Source organism: Bactrocera neohumeralis, unplaced genomic scaffold (genome assembly GCF_024586455.1).
Source record: "Bactrocera neohumeralis isolate Rockhampton unplaced genomic scaffold, APGP_CSIRO_Bneo_wtdbg2-racon-allhic-juicebox.fasta_v2 ctg2126, whole genome shotgun sequence".
In the NCBI taxonomy this organism is placed as follows: domain Eukaryota; kingdom Metazoa; phylum Arthropoda; class Insecta; order Diptera; family Tephritidae; genus Bactrocera; species Bactrocera neohumeralis.
In genome coordinates, this window is record NW_026089988.1 from 1 (window position 1) to 22,059 (window position 22,059).

The 22,059-nt window shown below is 34.2% G+C and overlaps 2 protein-coding genes across 2 annotated transcripts; both read right to left on the reverse strand.

Annotated features, from left to right (window-relative positions):
* Positions 1–3,940: 3,940 nt before the first annotated feature.
* LOC126766692 (uncharacterized) lies at positions 3,941–5,041 on the reverse strand (the record flags this gene model as incomplete). The annotated part of the gene is made up of 1 exon (XM_050484424.1): positions 3,941–5,041. A coding segment is annotated over exon 1 (1,101 nt), but the record flags the coding sequence as incomplete, so codon positions are not given.
* Positions 5,042–21,171: 16,130 nt separating this feature from the next.
* Positions 21,172–21,729, reverse strand: LOC126766691 (uncharacterized). The gene has a single exon (XM_050484423.1). The coding sequence runs from the start codon at positions 21,727–21,729 to the stop codon at positions 21,172–21,174; it is 558 nt and encodes a 185-aa protein (XP_050340380.1).
* Between the last annotated feature and the right edge of the window lie 330 nt (positions 21,730–22,059).

Consider the following 22,059-nt stretch of genomic DNA (forward strand, 5'->3'; position numbering starts at 1 on the left):
ACAGGTGCTGTAAATTAGAATGTTTTAAAAGGTTTTGAAAAATAGAATTTCCTGAAAGTGGTTCTGTTGACCGTATGGAACGAGATCTCAATCCAGAATATCTTAGCAATTAATGCTATTGATTATTTTCTGAAAACGATTTATCGAACAAACTCATCTTTATTAAAGTGCTGTTTTACTATTCTGTGGTAACTTTGAACAACTTCTTTCTGTGTTTCCTCAATTCGGCAATGGAAGATTGGTAGTATTTCAATCCTGGTACTCCAGAATTCAAGGATTTGGAATTATTACAAACGTTAAAGAATTACAAGAAACCAGCACTTAACCGGGGAAAAACCTGAATATTCACTGCTTATAGCTAAAAAAAATTGTTGGAGATAAGCTTTGAAGGAAAAAAAAAATAAAATAAATCTTTCTTATTGTGGTTGCATCCTTCCAAAAGCTTTCGTAAGTCAGAAACTGTTACTAATTCATATAGGGATTCAATATTTTTTCTAACAGTTCTTGAACTTGCTCCGGGATTTTCAGTTATTCTTATAAGTAATTCTTTCCCATTAACTTGAAATAGTTAATTTTTATCATAATGATCATCCGTTCCTTCTGTGATGCTAACTCTATTATTTCTTGTAAAGTATTGATTAGTGATATAAAATTCTCGTTGATTGATATACGTAAAGTCAAAGTTTAAGCATGATTCTGATAAAATTTTTTTTTTTCACTCTCCGCTCATTTAAATACTGTTCTCATTGAAACTATTGTTTTACAATGATTGCTAATAATCTACAAGATCAAACTATTGCAGGGGTGGTAAATTTGGTATTTGTCTTGATTTTGCTGTATCTAACAATGATCAAGCTTATTTCGCTTTAGTCTGTGGCCTAAATCTAAGGAGAATTATAATAAATGGGCAATGGTGCTTGTTCAATTGAGTAACTTCATTATTAGATCACTTGGTGATCACGTGGGTCCTTTAACTGAAAGAGATATATTCCATGATAAAAGGATTTAAATAACATTGAATATCTATTTGGGACATCTGCTAGATAAGTTACCAACAATATTTGTATAGAAAGTTTATATTTACAATAGAAGAAATGTTTTCAATCCGGCTATTAATTAGCAACTAGTTGATTCACCTACAGAAATTTCTGGTTTCTAACTTTAAGAAATCCTGTAATGATGCAATTGAATTAAATTACTACTTTTTTGGCACAACTTGTCAAGATTATAAGTATCAATACTTCCAGTTGGTACGCTAGTATCCAGCTTTTTATAATTTTATTGTTTCAGGCCGAATTAAGTGCTACAATACGATATGAATGGTACAATGTCGAATCAAAACGTCAATATAAATCGCTAACTATATCCTGTCTCATTCTCACACAGATATATATTTAATGGTATTCAACAATACTCTACTTATAACTTAATGGCTCTTTGAAAGCCGATATAGCATGACTAACAAGAATAATTCAATAACTTGAATTTTTTTTTTCAGTGCCTGAAATTTTATTCCTTGAGATTTCCTGACGTTTTTGTTTTGTTTTTTGTCGTACCTAGCTGGTATTATCTATCAACTAAGCTTTGGGCTCCTAACTTTTAACACAATAAGGCACGAAAACTCAAGTACTGGGAGCATATAAACAAATAAACTAGTCTCATTAGTGAATCGCTAGATCATCAAATCCCTATATTAAGCTTGGTTTTCCATAACAATTGGACAAAACCTCATCGCGATAATTAACCATAGATTACTTCTATCACATGATCTCAGTTTATCTTATACTGGTATACCAATTTATTTTTATTTTTTACAATGCCTACGTCTCTTTTATCAATAAAATTTTCTCCACTTACTAGGGGGTGGTGGGGTTCTTTAACAGATGGGTTCTATAGTATACCTTTGTGCTATTCAAGAAATTTCAAAGGATATCAAAACCGTATAGATCGTATCCCTTGGTCAAACCAATTAAAATATTGATACTGATGTCATCGAAATAAGCTCATATATATATATATATATATATATATATATTTTAGCTGCATTAAAAGTGATACCAAGTCAGTTAACTCCCTCTTTTCTCGTTTTATCCAGAAGTCAGAAAGTTTGTGCCAAACACTGATAACTTAAACATACGGGTTAATTGTTTCTAACGACAATGGACTATTAGTCGTTTATGTCTTCTTGCTTTCATCACATGCATAAGTCATCAACATCTTAATTTTGCAAATGGTCCTATACTTCAAGAACTAAGGTATTGGCTACCAATTCCTAACGTAGACTGTACTTTATTTTTTTTATGTTATGGTATCGCAGATTTGACATGTCCTTTCCTTGCTGATCTTCGAGTAATGATCTTGTCTCAAACTTTGATTTCAATATCCTTGTTTGAAATTTTGCATTCAGTTTAGGAGCATAGTGTTATTAATAATTCGACAACCTCACGTTATGGGCTTTTACTTAGTCTCTTTTGTTTTCTCTTTTGTTTGTTTTTTGATTCCTTGGCTTCGTCTTTAAAGATATATCACACATCACTTATATCCTTGTATGATTCGAAAACTAAACAAAAAAAAACACTTTGTAGTTGACTTTTATCCTTGGTTTGCAAGGTTATGTAAGAACAAGTAATGAAGATATATACAATTGATGAATAATTTACAAAAAAAAAAGAGGCACCATTTTGGTGGTATAATATTCTACTTGTTATTATTTTAACTTTATTTTTGTTTTTTTTTTGAAACTATTTAGTATTGGAATGTAGGTTAGCCATGAAATTAGTCGTCGCCCTGATAATTTTAGAATTGAATTTCATCTCACAAGATCCATTAGAACATTTTACTAATCAGAATTTGGTTTTAAACATTACTACTGAGTTAATCTATCTCTAAAATCTTCCCCAGCAAAAGATCGCTAGCTAATTTCTTTTTTAAAGTTTATGATGTTCATTGTTATGAGACAGGGTTTGGAGCTAACTCATTATTTTAAAATGCGTAAATATCTGAAAATCGCTTCTCGTTTAGTATTCCTTTACTCGAATCAATTCAATTTTACTAGCTGGTTTAGTCAACTTTAGTGCGCAAGGATAAATGAGACATAACATTAATAACATTTGTTTCACCTCATAGGCTGACTGTTTTATTTGTGCGAATGGCCGCATCACTTTTTAATGCTTCCATTGTCTGTTACAAAGAATCGATTCTCCCCTGGTCAATCTTAAATGCGATCATTTCCTTCTTCTTAATTACTATATCAGCTTCATTCTTAACTTATTAACTATAAAAAAAAAAAAAAGATATCAAACAAATTATATGGTAAAGATTAATGCTCTAGTTTTTTTTTTTTTTTTTTTTTTTTTTTTTTTTTTTTCACAAATCTAAGCATCCCATCATCAACTCCATACAATTAAAGTGAATATTTTGTTGCATTTTTTTGATTATTACTACTGTTAAGAGCAAATACATACAGTAGAATGCTAAATATAAATTTATAATGAAAATTGCTGCGGAGAGTTCTATCACTTTAGCAGTGATGATGACCCTCTTATGTGTTCAATAACCTGATTTGTGTCTTGAATTGGTGGGAGAAACAATGTTTCCAAAAATACTATTAATACTAAGGGGACTCCTTATTGGGCTTTATGAATAGTAATTTTATGCCTAATATTTAGTGGCAATTTTCCTTTATGTGAAAACCTTCTATTGCTTGTGGTTTTAAAATTATATCAGTATTATTAAGCACCGGGTAACTTTTATGGATTTAATTGTAGTAATTTAATTAAATAATTCAGCTAGCTGATGACGAAGCAGGAACAGCGAGTTTTAATGAAAATAGTGACCCATAACTTCTCACACCAATAACAGATTTAGTAGTCAAATCAACAACAGTATTGCGTTTGAATAGTAATTGAGAACCAGATTCTGTAGCACAGCTAACACTCACAAGATTAGCAGCAGCATTCGGGACATAATTAGCTTCTTTTAAAGTCAATCTGGATCCATTGGCGAGAGTTAAAACAACAGTACCAATACCTAACACAGGAATTTGATTACCATGAATACCGATAATAAATTGATTATTAATTGGAGTGAATTTAGTAAACCAGTCTCTTGAATTAAACACATGTTTAGAACAACCGCTGTCAAGAAAGACAGAATCACCAGTGTGATTTGGCTCAAAACCAATGAATCCAAACCAGGCAGTATCTTTCTGAACTTTACCAGCCCTAATATCAGTAATTTTCTTGGATTGCGCTTCAGATCTTGGTTTTGGACATTTCCTATAAGTATGACCTCGAGCACCACAGTTGAAACACTTTAATTCATTGATAGGACGTTTTTGATAAGCGGCGAAACTTGATTCAGTGGAGGGAACAGATGGATCAGAGGTAGATACAGGAGGACATAAGTTTGAGATTATATCCAACAAGTTATCCATAGTGAAATCATCAAATTCTTTCCCAAACTCTTGATGGTAAGCAGCAAAAATCTTTTCCAGATCACCAGGCTTGAAATCATTATGAATTGACCAAACAGCTAAATAGCGACAAGCTTTCATCTGTGCATCAGTAAGTTTCAAAGATTCAGCAGTATCAAACAAACTATTAATTTTAGCAAGAGAACCAGGATAAGGAGTGTAAACGGATTCAAAGACACGGACAGCATTGATCATGGATACGGTTCCATAATGACTTTTCAAGAAGACAATACTTGAATAACCATATGTGTTCCTTGCTTCCAACCGATCAATAACATCTTGGGATACACTAGCAGACACATATTCCTCAATAATACCATCATAAGTCTTTTTCAAGGCAGCAACAAGTTCAGGATCACCATGGGCTTCAAAACAAACAGAACCATTTTCATAGTATACATCTAAACCATTACCAATAGCATTCATACGTCTAGACATTTGACGTGACCATTTAATATAATCAATACTCGAAGACAATTTGGTACCGGTCCAGACGACATTCTGCGAACTGCTCACAACCTGTTGTAATGTTGAGTTCAACCTCGATAACTCTAGGTTGTAATCCATTAGGTGTATTATTTTCTTTTATTTCAATTGTATAATTTCAATAAACTGGGGTTTGTATTGCTTTGCATTAATTGAAATTGTATTTATTGTTAAACATAATTTGAATCGTAATTTCACTAATTAAGGCCGAAAAAATGTCACTTAAAAAGAAATCATAAATGATAATCCCAAATTCAATCTTACCGTAATTCATCAATCTGAAATCTAAAGGAATCATCGTAGCTGTTACATTGAAATTAAACATAATCAACAAAATAGCACTAGGAAACCATATTTGATTAAGCGACTGACTCAAAGAGCATTTTCCGACTGATGCATTTGTTTACAGAAGTTTTCTTTAGTTTATGGCTAAAACTTCGCCAGTACCAGCTAGAGAATCAAAAATATTAGTAGTGTTTTCATGTTAAACGTAGCTGTGCGCAAATTATGTGTCACCTTTCATGAGTTCAGGTAGCATTGATTGATAGCTGTTATCTTTGGTGAATTTCATTTCAACAGGTATCTCAAAACTTTTCATCACATTCTTTTTCTCACTAGAGTTTATGGCATTACAAGTAAAGAAAAAAAAAGTTAATTCTGGGATTAAATAATACTTATCAAATATTCTCCTAGCATAGTTCTTTACATCTTTGATTTTGGTTAAATGTTTTGGGTGTATACCAGAGTACAAAAAAAATTTAAGCTTTTTTTTTTTTTGAATATCTCTTCATCTATTTGATCATTTACATCCTCTAATACGCTGTCTTTTGGAGTATGGATGGTTTAGTAAATTCTTTAGTAACGGTTTATACTCACCATTGTTCGATAATAGTGTTGGATAGACTTTAGGACTATGATACGTGTCTAATATTGAATGATTTTGACATATGTGAAAAAATGGGATCTGAAGCTGTATTGTAACGCCAACATATTTCCCAAAATTGTTATCTGATGCTGATGATTTCCAGGCTGTAATTTGAGTTCTCAATGGGAAAGTTGGCGAATAAAGAGATAATAATAGTCTGATAGAATATCCTGATTTTGCATATTGTGATATGCTCGATATCAATGATGGTATATGGAGTGGTGGAGGAGACTAAATTGCATATGTAAGTAGCAAAGGTTTCTAAGGTCCAGAGACTGTTTGAACAAATACTTAAGGTTTTTTTTCTTCTCATCTTTATCTCTTTTTTTTTTTTTTCTTTCTTAATTATTAAAAGAGCAAATAAAAGAGTAATTAATGATATTTAAATTGCTAAAAACTTCTATTAGTTAACATGAGAATATATCAGGAAAGTTAATTATATATTGGTTAATTACTTTGGCCCTTTTGAAGAGTCAATATCTGTTTAACAACTATTATTAAAGACATTAAAAGAACCAAAAAGTTTGACCTGAATTAATAACTTTATCCTGCGAACTCTAATCCTTTAATTCAATATCAATATCACGCTGTTGTACCTGTTTAGTTTCTTTCCTGGAATTACTTTTAGTCTCTTTATCATAAACAACTGCAGGGTGAAATGGAATTAGTAAAGCAACACATAAGACCATCAATGCATCAAGTAAAAAGATGTAAATTTCATGAGTTGCTAGATAACCATTCCAACCTTGTATCATTCCCACAACTCTGTAAAAACATCTAACACAAATCAATAATGAACTAAATACTAACACAATAGGAAAGACTCTTAATAATTTCTTTATTCTTAAATGAGAAAATTTGGGATTGAATTTTGCACTCATTGCGTAATGCTTTTGATGGACTCAAATAACGTAATAGCTTTAAAATTGAAAGCTGTTGACCATAAATGAGAATGATTTGAGCAAAAATATAATAAATACCAGCCATGAAGAAAATTGGAGACAATGTAATAGCAGTTGATTGCATAATGTAATAATTGTTGTAATAAGTTGGTTTTATTAAGAATGTTATAGAAAATGCTATGTGATACTATTATTAGAATCTGCCACCAAGTTGAAAGGTTATGCAAAGATATGGAAAAGAGACATTGCCACCCTGTGAAAAGTATAAAAGAGGTAATGATCTCTGATTGTTTAAGATAGTTTATAGTGTTATAAAAAAATAGAAAGAAGAATATAAGTCTTGGATTATAACAGTGAAATATCTAGACTTGAGGTGACCATACAACACTAACTCGTTTGCATAAGCAGAATCGCAATACCCAATAAGACTTTTCCCACTTCTTTGGAAATTGGTGATAAAACTTCTTGTGGAACTAAGATACTTCAAAACCTTCTTAGAAGCATTCATGTGGATTTTCTTTGGCTTGTTCAAACATCTGGATAGAACCCCAACAATATAGGCAACATCGTATCTAGCAACATTGGAAGCAAATAATAAATGACCTACAATGGACCTATAACTTGTTTCATCCACAGCTTCAGTTTCTTCTACCATACTCCCACTTAGTACCTGTCCTACCGAAGCCGGTATGGACTCACCTTTTGCTTCTGTCATACCAAAATCATCAGAAACCTTTAATATGTAGTCAGACAATGATAATTCAATGGAGCAGTCAGCCTTTTGATGATTATTAATACCTAAGAACTTGGAAACAGGACCTAAGTCTTTAATCTTGAACGCTTTAGATAGCAATTCCTTTGTTTGTTTGATCAAATAGTCATTGGAAGCAACTACGATATCATCAACATACAATCCCAGCAAACATCTCTTGTCACCATCAACTTTGGTATAGAGACCAAGTTCAGCATCATTTCTAGTAAAACCAGCACCTTCCAACACAGAATTAATGGTTTTGTCCCATAAGTAAGGACTTTGTTCGAGTCCATAAAAACTTTTCTTAAGCTTCAACACCTTCTTTGGATATTTCGCGAAACCTTCTGGCTGTTGGATATAAATTTCCTCATCAATAATTCCGTTGAGGAATGCATTGGAAACATCTAGCTGGTCAACCTTCAATCCAAGTTCAGCACTTACAGCCAACAAAAGATGAACACTTTCATAACGAATAACTGGTGAAAACGTTTCTTCATAATTGATTCCATACGTCTGTTTGAACCCCTTTGCAACCAATCTTGCTTTGTATAACCCTGAGTCCTTAACAACACAAACCCAACGAACAGGGATAGGCTTAATACCAGATGGACAATCAACATATTCAAAAGTATCATTTTCTACCAGAGCTGAGAATTCCTTGTTGAAGGCCTCTTTCCACAGATCACTGTCAGGCAATTTCATGACTTCAGCATATGTCATAGGCACTTGTTTCACATCAGAAGCAGCCATAAATGCAGCAACAGCTAGGTTCAAAGACAACTTATCAGTTTTGACAAAGAAACTAGAATTCTCAGGAGTATTGTTTGCAGCAGGAGGTTCTTCAATAGCTTTTGTTCCACCAAATAACTCAGATTCATCAACAGAAACATCATCAACTTCTTCAATAATAGGAACAGACATTTCATTATCAGCACTTGACAATACACCTTTTAATTTCTTCCTGCACTGATGTTTCTTCATATCCCTCTCTGAAGATGAATTACCAAGGGGATTTGTCAACTTGATTGGATCTGGTTCAGAATTGCAAGTTATAACAACAGAAGTAGATTGGGCTTCATCAACTGCATCAGTATCTTCGATACTCAAAGGACCATAAGGATTGATCATTTCAATGGAAGAATCAGAAGATGAGGAACCAATCGAAGCAGAAAACGCAGATCGCTTAGATCCACGCTTAACAACAGTAAATTCAAGCTCACTTGTGGAATGACCTTCAACACTATCGAGATCAGGAACAAACTCATCATCAGAGTCACTAGAAATCTCAGAGGCATAGTTACCATCAGCAGTATCAGCCAAATCATCAATGTCATTACGAGTGGAAATAGGAGCAGAAAAACCACCAGAAACAATTGGGTCAGCACCTTTAGCAGCAGTGGAAGCATTTGTACCAAAGTAATATTCGTCTTCAATGAACTGGACATTAGCTGGGACAACTATTGATCTAGAATCAGCATCATAAACACGATACGCTTTATGACCACGGTCATAACCAAGCATAAGCACACGTTTAGCAGTATCAGAAAGTTTACCTTGTCTAACATCAGATGGCACTGTGGCATAGCCAACACACCCAAAAACACGAAGATATTTGTAACCAGGAGTTTCACCATGAAACAATTCAAATGGCGTATGCCGACGAACTCTCGTTGGTGTACGGTTGATCAAATAGACAGTACAAAGAGCAGCTTCACTCTAAAATTTGTCTGGAATATTAGCACCAATTAGCATATTACGGGCTTTGACTTGGATAGTCTTTTGAAATCCTTCTGCCTTACCATTGCTAAAGCTTTGATGAGGCACACTCAATTGATGATGAATACCTTTCTCTTGGAACCATTGATGCAACTTCTGATTAATAAATTCACCACCGTGATCAGTTCTAACAGCACCGACAACCTAATTCAAACCTTTGGATGCAAACAACCGTTCTTGCTTGGTAATGAAATGAATCAATGCATCAATAGCTTCACCCTTTGATTTCATAATATTAATGTTCACATAGTTGGAGTAAGCATCAGCCGTAGTTAGAAAATACCTTTCTTGGTTCAACCCGGCATATCTGAATGGGCCAGAAACATCACAGTGTATCAATGCCAACGGACGTTTAGCAACAAAATTGGAAGACTTAGGCTTCTTAATATTAGCTTTTGCTCTTAAACAAATTTGACAATCATTGACGGTAGGAACAAATTTCATTTGAATGATACCTTGATGTTTCAGCATGTTCAGAGCACTAATACCAGTATGACCAAGACGATTGTGCCATAAACCAACAGAAGAGGAAGGGTTCCCAGCCATAAATCCATAACTTTGTGAAGGGGAATCAATAGTACGCATATCATAGAATTTTTCATGACTCTTGACAGCAATGACTTGACCATTTTTATGATTAATAACAGAATCACCTTTGAATAATAGCTGTACACCTGATTCAGTAGCACGACTGACAGAAACAAGGTTAGCCGCAGCACCCGGAACGTAATGAATATCTTTCAAAGCCAAAGTACCATAGTGATCAATATTCAAAATAACAGAACCACTACCAACAATTGGAAGTTCATCACCATGGATACCAATAATGGAACCTCCAGACACAGCAGTAAAGGTTTCAAAATCATCTTTGCTGTTAAACACATGATTGGAACACCCAGAGTCTAAAAACACAGCATTTCTAGAAGCAGTCTCAGTACCAAAGAAACTAAACCAAGCAGGTTCTTTGGTCTGACGTAACTTAGCAGCCCTGATCTCATCAGCCTTCTTCTTGACTTCTTCTTTCAAAGGCTTAGGGCATTTAGAATAAAAATGACCATTTTGACCACAGTTAAAGCATTTCCCATGTGGTTGGTAAGCAACAAGAGCAGAAGAGTTAGTTGCGGAGAAGGTTTCAGAAGCAATAGTACTAATGTTATCGAAGTTGATGTCGGCAAACTCAGAACCAAAACGTTGATGGTACAAAGTAATAATCTTTTGTAAAGAATCAGTGTTAAGACCCGAGCGTAATGACAAAGCAGCAAGAAAATGACAGGCTTGGAATTGGGCAGAAGTTAATTGTTTTCCACTCAAGACCTGGACACGATCAAAGGAATCAATCACAGAATCAACAGGATCAGATTCACTAGTGTAAACACTTTTGATAAGACTAGTAGCGTCTAACATAGACACAGCACCGTACTTTTCTCTCAAGAAAGTAACTGCAGCATAACCATTGATTTCACGAGTAGTCAAACGAGCTATAATGGCACCGGAGACACTGGAGATAAGTAATAAGTCAATCACATTGTCTTAAGTGGCTTTCAACGTGCTCAAAGTGTCAGTATCAGTAATATTATCAGAATCAATAGTCCCAGTAGCAAAGTAGGTAGCCATTCCATAGGAAATCAGTCTTGTTTTGGTAGTCATTTGGCTGGACCACTTGAAGTAATCCATTATCACTGTCAGCTTGGATCTAGTCCAGGTGAGGAACTGTGATTATCTCATAATCTGTTGTATACCTTCTATTCCTTTGGTTACTAGATGATTATCAGGATATATCTTTTCAATAACAAACTTATTTATATTTCAGTTATCTACCTATTTAACTATATAGAATTCTATAAAAGTACATAAGGAAAATACTCCTTGTATACTTTTTCTAATTGAGGCTGAGTATGATATTACAGTTTACCAATTAAGACATTTCGTAGCAATACCATAACATATATAGCCTGAATAGTCACACCATTTTTCCATATATACTAAAAAACTCATTTTATTACAATAATTCGTTCCAGGTGGATCTTAGTAAAGAAAGCTGATGGGTATTATAAGACCAGGCTTGTCGCTCAGGTTTTTTCTCCACGTCTTGCGTTTGATTACCACCAGACCTTTTCACCAGCCATGAGATATGATACCATCAAATTTGTATTTTGTTTAGCTGGTTGGTTTATATGTTGGTTATTTACTCATTTGTGCTAATGAATCGTTTCAATTAAAGGTTGTTAAAGATTTTTTATCAAAGAGCTTTAAGATGAAGGATCTAGGTATGGCAGAGAAATTCCTTGAGATGAAGATTACATAAAGTAAAGAGATTATCAAAGTTGACTTAAAAGACTAAATTAAGAAGATGATTTCTGACTTAGGATTTGATGATACTAATGCTGTTGAGACACCAATGGTTCCTAATTTTGATCATTATGCAGATTCCGGAGGTTAATCCTGTAATTCTGTCAAGTACCGTTCTTTGATTGGGAAGCCGAAGTTTGCCTCAAGTAGTGTTAGAGCTTATTAGTGCTGTTCTGTCTCTATTTTATTCCGTTTATTGAAGGAACCAAGTTATCATGCTTGGAAAGCTGTTACTATGGTTTAAAGCATTTAATTGGTACTAAAGATTTAGGTTTGATTTACAAGAAAAATTTTGATGATGATTTGGAGTTATAATTTTTCCCTATACTTTGTTGGGAGACAAACAGGAAACATAGAAAGTTAATCAGTGATTTTGTGACATTTATCAATGGTACTGCTGTCGCATGAAACTTACGAAAGGAAGGCATTATTACACTAATTTCATTTTTGGACCTAAAAATGGTGCTATCCTGATACTTAAACATGCAACTTTTTACTCAAGAGCCAAAAATATTGGTATTAAGTATCATTTCATCAGAGAAGAAATTGACAAAGTTTTATTTAGTGTTGAAGGTATTGATACAAGGAATCAATTTAAATTTTTTTTTACCAAAAGTTTAACAGATGGGCAATTTTTTAACTTAATATTTTTTGGTTGTCTACTCTAGATGTGGTTTAGAGCAAGTGAGGATGTTGTGGCTTGCAGTTTGCTCTAGAAAAATTTATGATGAGATGCTTCTTATGAAAAAATGAAAATAACTCATCTATCCCAGAAAGAATATAAAAGGAGCTAATGCTTCTCTTTTTCTTTTCCAAGTTTTTATATATTTAAGTATTAAGGAATATAAATATTATGGATATTATGAGTAATATGTTAGAAAATAGGCTAGATAAGCTTCAACACCTAGAGCTTGAGATTTAATAAACGTTTGAGCACCGGTCAAATTACTAACACAATAAGCGCAGAAGAAAATAGCAGTGAGTGGCCTCTTTTTGTATGGCCAGCAACTTTAGATTGAAAACATGGTAAAGCACAAATAGTAGCTGTTGAAGAAACAGATTACAAGTAATAACTGGCCAATCTAGTTCTTTTGTCCTTCTGGATAAAGGATAATATACATAAATAGAATAGCATAACTCAGATAGCAAAAGTCGCCACTATTAATCTAAGCTTAACCCTTCTTTTCAAATAAGCATTCGAAAGACAACAACCAACTCAATAGCAGCTGTTGATGCATTCTTTAACAAAGATTGGGCTCTATCATAACTAAAATTTTTGAATAAGATAGAACCAAGGCTAGTCAAGGCACCACTTAAGTGTGTTTGAAAAAATAGCGTATAGAGCAATATCCATCTCAAAGGGTCTCTAAGGACTTCAATAAATTGATAATTCTTGAAATTTTCAGTACCAAATTCTAGTTGGTTATCCCTAATTCTTTCAATGACCAAAAGATTCTCATGATCTGTTAATACACAAGCCTTCCTGAGGTTAATCTGAGATATTCAATAAAAAAGCGATAGACATAACAATATTCATAGAACTAATGATCAAGGATAAAGCTTTTCAAAATTCTATAGCGTAAGACTAGGTATACTTTTGAGAGGCATGACGGACAGAACAACTAATTATAATACACCAACCGTTGAAACAGAGCCAAATTGTTGCTCTTGGAAAATGCTCATTCTTTCTATACGATTTAACAGTTAAGATAACTATTTCTGGAGAAATTGAAGATTAAAATACATCTAAAAAATGCTCTAAGAGTAATAAACCCAGAATAATTTGGAGCAGAATATAAAACTCAAATGGTACCCTAGTTAAAAATGAAAGCAATTGTGCTTTTAGTCAATGGGAAACGTTGTGAAATTATAATGGTTGTGAATTAAAAGAAAAATAAATAGCCTAGATGAAAAGCAGTACACGTCAATCGATACTGTTTAGCATGCATGTTCAGATTTTTTGTTAAGTCCATGATACTGGAATATGAATTAGTACATCTATCCATGAACTAACAGGCATATAAAAATACAGATTAATGATAACAAATACATATCAGCTTCAGGGTTGCATTTAGCCTTTTCACTAGCTTAGGCGACAAATTCTAGAGCCATATCAGCGTCAAGTAGTCGCCCATTTGGAGATAAAGTAATTTTTAGAACTTCACATATTCCTTCTCAGATGTTTGAATCATCTGAATAATCAAGGTGATCCTGTATTTTCTCACTGGTCGTATTTGTTGATGGTAAACAAACAAGGGCAATATATATTAGAATTCCAGGGTTCTGAAACATTTTTTTATCTCAATCCTTTTCCAAATGATGTTCCTGTGATGCAGTATCAGACTTCTCCAAAAGGTCAGAGATCTGGTGTGAGTCAGCTGGTCCATAAATGTGTCATTTGCTTCCAAATTGAGAGATACACCCTAGAATACACTAATTTCAGCTGCTAAGCAGGATATGTTTTCTAGAAAGACAGACTCGATCAAGTGTTTGTTTGAGATCACAGTCCCAACTAAAAATAGGAAAGTGAGATGGGTTTCAACAGGGTATAAGAAAAAAAGGTACAAAGAGACAATCACAGAGGTTGAAGGACCAAAATAATTACAACTGTAAGAAGAAATTCAGTTGACACTACCTATTAGCAACACAAAAGAGAACAAATATAAATAAAAGATTCTTCAAATGTCAAAACTCCTGGAAATTCTTTTTTCCTTAGTGCCATCTAAATTGAGAAGCAACATTGTGGGAAAGTTCTCTAAAATGCTTTATCATCTTGATGATCAAGAGTTCGTTGGATTTTTTTTGACGAGCACAGGTTAAGAATTCCGGTATAAACTACAGGTTATCGCAAAAATAAACAACGATAATACTGACAACTGACTTGACTCAAAATAACTGGTATACAGATGACAGTGAAATGAAAAAATAACAGAAGTACCACAAACTTTGGAAATCCCTATGTAACAGTTGCAATTATCTTCAGGAATACTGGTGGGATTCCTTGCGTAGTTGCAATTTTTTATGAGACATGGACATGGTGGAGAAACCGAACTTGGACCCAGAGCACAGTGAATAAGAGTGATAAAAATATGAATGAAGATGAACCTATGATGATGAAGATGAGGCTGAAATGGTTGCAGCTGCTGTTAAAAATGAAGGCAAGAAGTTGAAAGCAACCATATATTGTATAATGAAGAGTTCACAGACGTTGAGAATATTAATAATCATTGGAATCAAAACCAGAGCCACTGGTCAAAAATATGAGAGACCAGGTGAAGGTATGTTTGACAACAGCAAATCTGTCCAATATGATCCTGAAAATGATTGGTTGGCACCTAAAAGCAAATTGATATTTAAATAATGAAATATGTTCAAAAGTTGAATATAGCCGTGACATAGTACTTGTTTCTGTTATATAAAGTAGATATTCAAAAAAATCTAAGATGATGAAAATAGTAGAATGATATCAATGATGATCACTTGATATTTAATGATTTTGCTAATAGAATCTCTTTCAGCCAATTCTAAGTATTTCCCAGAAATGAGGCACTCACGACTTTGATGCGGTAGTCAGCATTTGAAGCAAAATGTTGAAGAAGACAAGAAGAGAGTTCTTAAGAAACAGACAAAAGAAAGTGAGCAATAATGATGATGTAGAAACACACAAATACGTTGGTCATGTTGGTGGAGATATTTGTAAATAATGTAACCTTTTTTGGTATCCTAATGATTTGATATGTTAAGCAATGTTTCCAATGAGTTTATTAGCTAAATAAAATATTGTGTTTGAACGATTATTAGCAACATATACGATGGCAGTGAAGTAATGGAAGAAGATTGGATCAGCTTCATGAAGACTCTTGCTCACAAAGCACATCTTACTTCTATCTAATAGTGTTTCTGTCAAGATTTTGATCTCGATGATCTTGGTAATGAGATCAAATTTTCTTAAGGTTTCTGAAAGAATTGTCATTGAATAGTAAGGAACAATAAAATTAAATATATTCATGGTAATTTAAAGATTATATGTTGTCAAATAAGTTTATGAAAAAGTAAAAAAAAAAAAAAAAAAAAAAAAAAACACCCATGATGATTTGAAAGGCAAGCTGAATGTTTTTAAAGAAAAATCTGGAAATGATGCACTTGATTTATCACAAAAATGTGTCTTCATGTACTCTTTATTTACATTTGTCACCTGTCAATTGCCTTTTCTGGAAAATTATCCTACTTTTCTTAAAGAGGAAAACAGAAAAAGAAGCAACTTTCTACAGCACTTAACCTGATGAATACTGCTGAAGAAACTTCAAAGAGGTCAAACAGTGACATTGTGTGACTAAAACTATCAAAAATGTCTCTTCCATAATATTTAATTAAAAATTTCTCCAAATTTTTATGAATAACTGTATTAGAGCTTAATGTTTGTTTTGGTTCTTCAAACTAGAAATTATAGTGTGTGAGAATTGGTCATTTTTTATTCCCCACAAATTCCATTGGTTTCATTAATTAAGGCTATTTGTATTCGAAACTTTCACATTTTTAAGAACAACCTAATTAAGTAAGAATCCTTGAAATTTTTGGTTGCTGCTTTGTCAAGAATGCTTAAATTGGCTGAATGACACTTTGTCTATTGAAGCATTTAAAGATCAGAGACGCAAATGATGTTACAATTCATTTATGATAGTGATACAAAACTTGATATCTAATACTTTGAAGCATGGTGATATCTGTGTAAGGTTACTTTTGGTGACAATGATATATTATTACAATACCAGTTCCTTGATGCTATATTAAGATTCCACTGCTACGTTCCAAAGAGATTGATCAGTGCTGATGATGTTCTATTTACCAACATACCAAAAAAAATATGAATGTTAATCGATTCTAAAAGAGAAATTTTGGAATTTACAATGTTAATGTTTATTTTGCTTGTAGTGCTTCCAGATTATTAATTAGACTTGGTTTACTTATTTCAATTGTTTACTAAAGTAGTTTTTGTATTTTAGTTTAAGCTAACTTGGAAGCTAACTGATGTCCAGGTTAGTAGTCAGTCTTCATTAACAATGCTTTATGAGAAACAAATGTTGCTGCTTAATGACAGAAAGACTGTGACCTGTATTAATACCAAAGCAGTGGGTTACTGCTAAAATTGGTGAATCAACTTCTGCTTACTACCTCTATAACTACAGCCACATCCGACATTATTGTTGCACCATTGTCTTTCCATGTTTTAAAATTACTCTCAGTATTCTGTATGAAGTGACAGAGGTTCTTTTTCTTTTAATGATGCTAGTGGTGAACCTATGCTGTTACTTACTTCACAACCATGGGTGCTCAAAAAGTTCTATATTACAACCAATAATTTATGGAATATTACTCTGTACCCCTTGTCCTTTTAGCTTTTATTAATGGTAACGTACTAATGTTATTGAAATCTGGGAAGGGTTACTAAGTTTGACAAAACAAATCTTATTTCACATTTATTTGATAAATAACTATTATTCCTTTTTGCCTTAGAATTCCAAGGGACAATTACAAAACAGTTGAAATAAAAGAAGTTAATTGTTTCACTGGTTAAATAAAAGACCCATTGATCAATCATCACTCACCAAATTTAGAGAACTTACAGAGCACCGATAACCTATAATTCCAAATACTGCAAATTATTTACTAAGACTTAATATCGCAAAAATTCTCTGTTATTCAATCTTTTATCTCTCATGTTTCAATATTTTTGGCTTATTTGCCTTGAAAATGTTATACCATTCAGATTCTGAAGATATGAATTCCCAAAGAAATCCATAAAGAAATTTTCATGAATGTTCATGATAGTTTCTTTAATTGAGAAATTGCTATATTCGCAATGTATCTTTGCTGTTGTATTTAAGCTGTCATTAATAACCTTGAAAGCTTCAGTCATAGGAACTATATACCCTATATAGTTGATGGTACTCATCGTGGATCTAGTCAATTGAGGCATCTTATTGATACCTAGAGATAATGTTTATTTTATGGCTTTTTGTGATAGCAATTGCTCTAGATCTGGTCTTCCGAAAAAGAAACGAAAAGTACTAAATATATAATGTTGATAAATAAGCACTGGAGGGAAGTTTGAGCAGAAAGATAATGTTGATAAGGATTTCAAATACTCTTTAAAACCTAGACAAATTATTAAATTTTATCTAAAGTGATATTAATGATCAACAATTAGTATATGAAAATTGTATAAGATTTTTGATTCGAAATTTGACTACTAGCACTCTTGTTCAATTCAGGTATTTCAAAGATTTTCTTAATTCTGAAACAAAATGTTCTATTTCAGTACAGAAGATATTTTTTTGAAGTGAAATTAAATAGTATTGGTTCGTGTTAATGGGATTTCAAGCTAGAATCGTTTTTACTTCAAGTTTTGATTATTGATTCTGGTGTACTTTTATTTAAAATTATTTAAGAATTTCGAGAGGAAATTTGGCACATCTAAGTTGTGTAAAGTAAAACTTGGATGCATTTTAAGATGGAAGTAAAAGATCGTAAGAAATTGTAGTGCAGTGCTGTATTCTAGATAAAGTTTAAGTTCTATGACATAGAATCGATAGCCTAGATTTGAGATCGAAAGCTTTGTGGCACTACCTTCAAAGGATTGAACACTTGCAGTTGGTTGATTTGAATTAACAGATTGAGAGTTTGTAGCGCTAGTTAAGAGAACTGGGGCATCTGGGACAACTGAAGTGCCTGGACCACTGTTGTTTGGAGTTGGAACAACAATGATAACTTCAATGACGGAGGTGCTCTCATTAATATGAGTTGTAGTAGAAAGAGTTGAAGATGGGTAAGTCCAGTAGTAGTAGTGGTGAGTGGAGTACCTGAAGAACCAGAGGAATCTGAGTTACCTGGGGAACCTGGAGAAGTAGAACTTGAGTTACCTGAAGAGCCTGGAGCACCTGAGGAGATTGGTGAACCTGGAACATCTTGTCGCGTACTGCCTGGAGTTGGAACGATAATGATTTGTTCAGTAACTGGTGTACTGTTACTTGTGTAAACAGTAGTAAGAATAGTGAATGATGATTTATCCAAGGAGTTGTAGTACTTGTTAACAGATCTGGAACATTTGGATAATAACTTTAGTGACCACCGACTGCCTGGAGTAGAAACAACAATAATTTGTTCTGTGACTGGTGTACCGTTACTTGTGTAAACAGATGTGGAAGTACTTGAATATGATTGCAGTCCAAGTGGTGGCACATCAACAATAAGTTGTTAACAGACCTGGAACATTTGGATCACTGCTGCCTGGAGTTGGAACAATAATAATTTGTTCAGTGACTGGTGTACCGTTACTTGTGTAAACAGTAGTGGAAGTACTTGAATATGATTGATCCCAAGTGGTAGTCGTTGTTAACAGACCTGAACATCATCTGGACCACTGCTTCCTGGTGTTGGAACAACAATAATTTGTTTGTGACTGGCGTACTGTTACTTGTGTAAACAGTAGTGGAAGTACTGAATATGATTGATCCAAGTGGTAGTCGTTGTTAGTCAGACCTACATTTGGACCACTGCTTCCTGGAGTTGGAACAACAATAATTTGTTCAGTGACTGGTGTACTGTTACTTGTGTAAACAGTAGTGGAAGTACTTGAATAATCCCAAGTGGTAGTAGTTGTAACAGACCTGGAACCTGGACCACTGCTTCCTGGAGTTGAAACAACAATAACTTTAGTGACTGTACTGTTACTTGTGTAAAAGTAGTGTAGTGAAACATTCTGTCCAAGTGGTAGTAGTTGTAGAAGCTACTTGGAACTGCTTCCTGGGGTTATCAATAATAACTTTAGTGATGGTGTACCAACTTGTGTAAAAGTAGTGGTAGTACTTGAATATGATTCAGTCCAAGTGCTGGTAGTTGTAACATCACCTGGACCACTGCTTCCTGGAGTTGGAACATCAATAATAACTTTAGTGACTGGGGTACTGTTACTTGTGTAAAAGGTAGTGGTAGTACTTGAATATGGTTGTTCCAAGTGCTGGTAGTTGTAGTGACACCACCTGGACCACCGCTTCCTGGAGTTGGAACATCAACAATAACTTTAGTGACGGGGTACTGTTACTTGTGAAAACGGTAGTTGTAGTACTTGAATATGGTTCGTTCCAAGTGCTGGTAGTTGTATATCACCTGGACCACTGCTTCCTGGAGTTGGAACATCAACAATAACTTTAGTGATCGGGGTACTGTTACTTGTGTAAAACGGTAGTTGTAGTACTTGAATATGGTTCGTTCCAAGTGCTGGTAGTTGTAGTGACGCCACCTGGACCACTGCTTCCTGGAGTTGGAACATCAACAATAACTTTAGTGATCGGGGTACTGTTACTTGTGAAAACGGTAGTTGTAGTACTTGAATATGGTTCGTTCCAAGTGCTGGTAGTTGTAGTGCATCACCTGGACCACCGCTTCCTGGAGTTGGAACATCAACAATAACTTTAGTGATCGGGGTACTGTTACTTGTGAAAACGGTAGTTGTAGTACTTGAATATGGTTCGTTCCAAGTGCTGGTAGTTGTAGTGATATCACCTGGACCACCGCTTCCTGGAGTTGGAACATCAACAATAACTTTAGTGATCGGGGTACTGTTACTTGTGAAAACGGTAGTTGTAGTACTTGAATATGGTTCGTTCCAAGTGCTGGTAGTTGTAGTGATATCACCTGGACCACTGCTTCCTGGAGTTGGAACATCAATAATAACTTTAGTGACTCGGGGTACTGTTACTTGTGAAAACGGTAGTTGTAGTACTTGAATATGGTTCGTTCCAAGTGCTGGTAGTAGTAGTGATATCACCTGGACCAATAATAACTTTAGCTTCCTGGAGTTGGAACATCAACAATAACTTTAGTGATCTGGGGTACTGTTACTTGTGAAAACGGTAGTTGTAGTACTTGAATATGGTTCTGTCCAAGTGCTGGTAGTTGTAGTCCACCTGGACCACTGCTTCCTGGGGTTGGCACATCAATAATAACTTTAGTGACTGGGGTACTGTTAGTTGTGTAAAAGGTAGTGGTAGTACTTGAATATGATTCTGTCCAAGTGTTGTAGTTGTAGTCACCGTAGACCCTGAATCAATCCATTAGTATACATCAATAATAACTTTGTGACCACTACTGTTACCGGTACTTGAACATGGTTACATCAAGTCTGGTACTTTAGTACATAGCATGGAACTGGTTACATCAATAATACTTTAGTGTTACTGTTACTTGTGTAAAAGGTAGTGGTATATCACTTTATCACTTGTTACGGATTCACTCTTATCTTCTAGATCAAGAGCTGCTATTGGGATGCCGAATTCATTTGTTTCAGAGGCAATGAATGCTTCCGTTTCGCTAAGGGATGCTCTAAGATTAGCTGCTTGTTCTATCTCGAATGTAAATGAACCGCTTTTAATTGGTCCATTACACATTTGTAAAGGTGCAATGAATGTTATGAATCGTTGACCATTCATAGTGTATCTTGATATTGTTAGGGAGGGGTAATATCTTGAGTAATTAATTTCACCTCACCGCTGACTGCATTATTGAAGGTGACAGTATTTTCACCGAGACTCCAAGTTTTAGCTATCGCTAAGGCGTCTCTTCTTGCACCACCATCCAAGACAAGGACGACTTTAATATCACCTGAAATAGTTTTGTAAGCGGAAATATCTGCAGTGATTGTACAAAGAACAGTAGTAGCATCTGCTTTACCAGCAGCAGATTTAATATTACAAGAAGCGAAAATAGTGTTTTGGAATTTGATATCAAAATATTGTCTCACTCCTTCATCGAGGATACGTATTTCGAAGACTCTTGGCATGTTCAGGGGGAAGGTGTCACCAGCAGCTGCACCAGTCTTAATGACATCAATAGAAAAGGTCAAATTGGTTTTGAAAAAAGCAAAAGGACCATGAGCAGCTTTATCATCGACGTTGGTCGTTTGTTCCATGGAATTGATAGCGGTGAAAATGTTTCCTAGATCCTTAGCTAGTGAAATCTGAGCAAAAAGGCATGCTAAAAGCAAGCGGAAGAATGACTTGATCATAGCGCCCTCAGAAAATTAAATTGATGGTTTTAAAACTACAAAGATATGGAGGAGAAATAAAGAAAATCCATTCTTTTAAATATCGATTTCATTAATTACTTCAAGTGTTTAATATGAATATCCAGAAGTCAGGACTTGGTATTTGAACTTTACAAATATTTTAAAGTTTCATTAATTACAACCAGAATGGAGGAAAACAAAATCTGAAGATTAGCATTGACGCAGAATTCTTAGGCCAAAAGATGTTTTTCTTTGCATATTTTTGGCTCGCTATAAAGTTTTATAGAAGATTTCTCTGGGTACCGTTTCTTAGATTGTTTTTTATCCTCT

What these genes read in the sequence shown, in the direction of transcription:
- LOC126766691 (XM_050484423.1), bottom strand. Translation starts at nt 21,729, where the DNA reads ATGATCAAGTCATTCTTCCGCTTGCTTTTAGCATGCCTTTTTGCTCAG.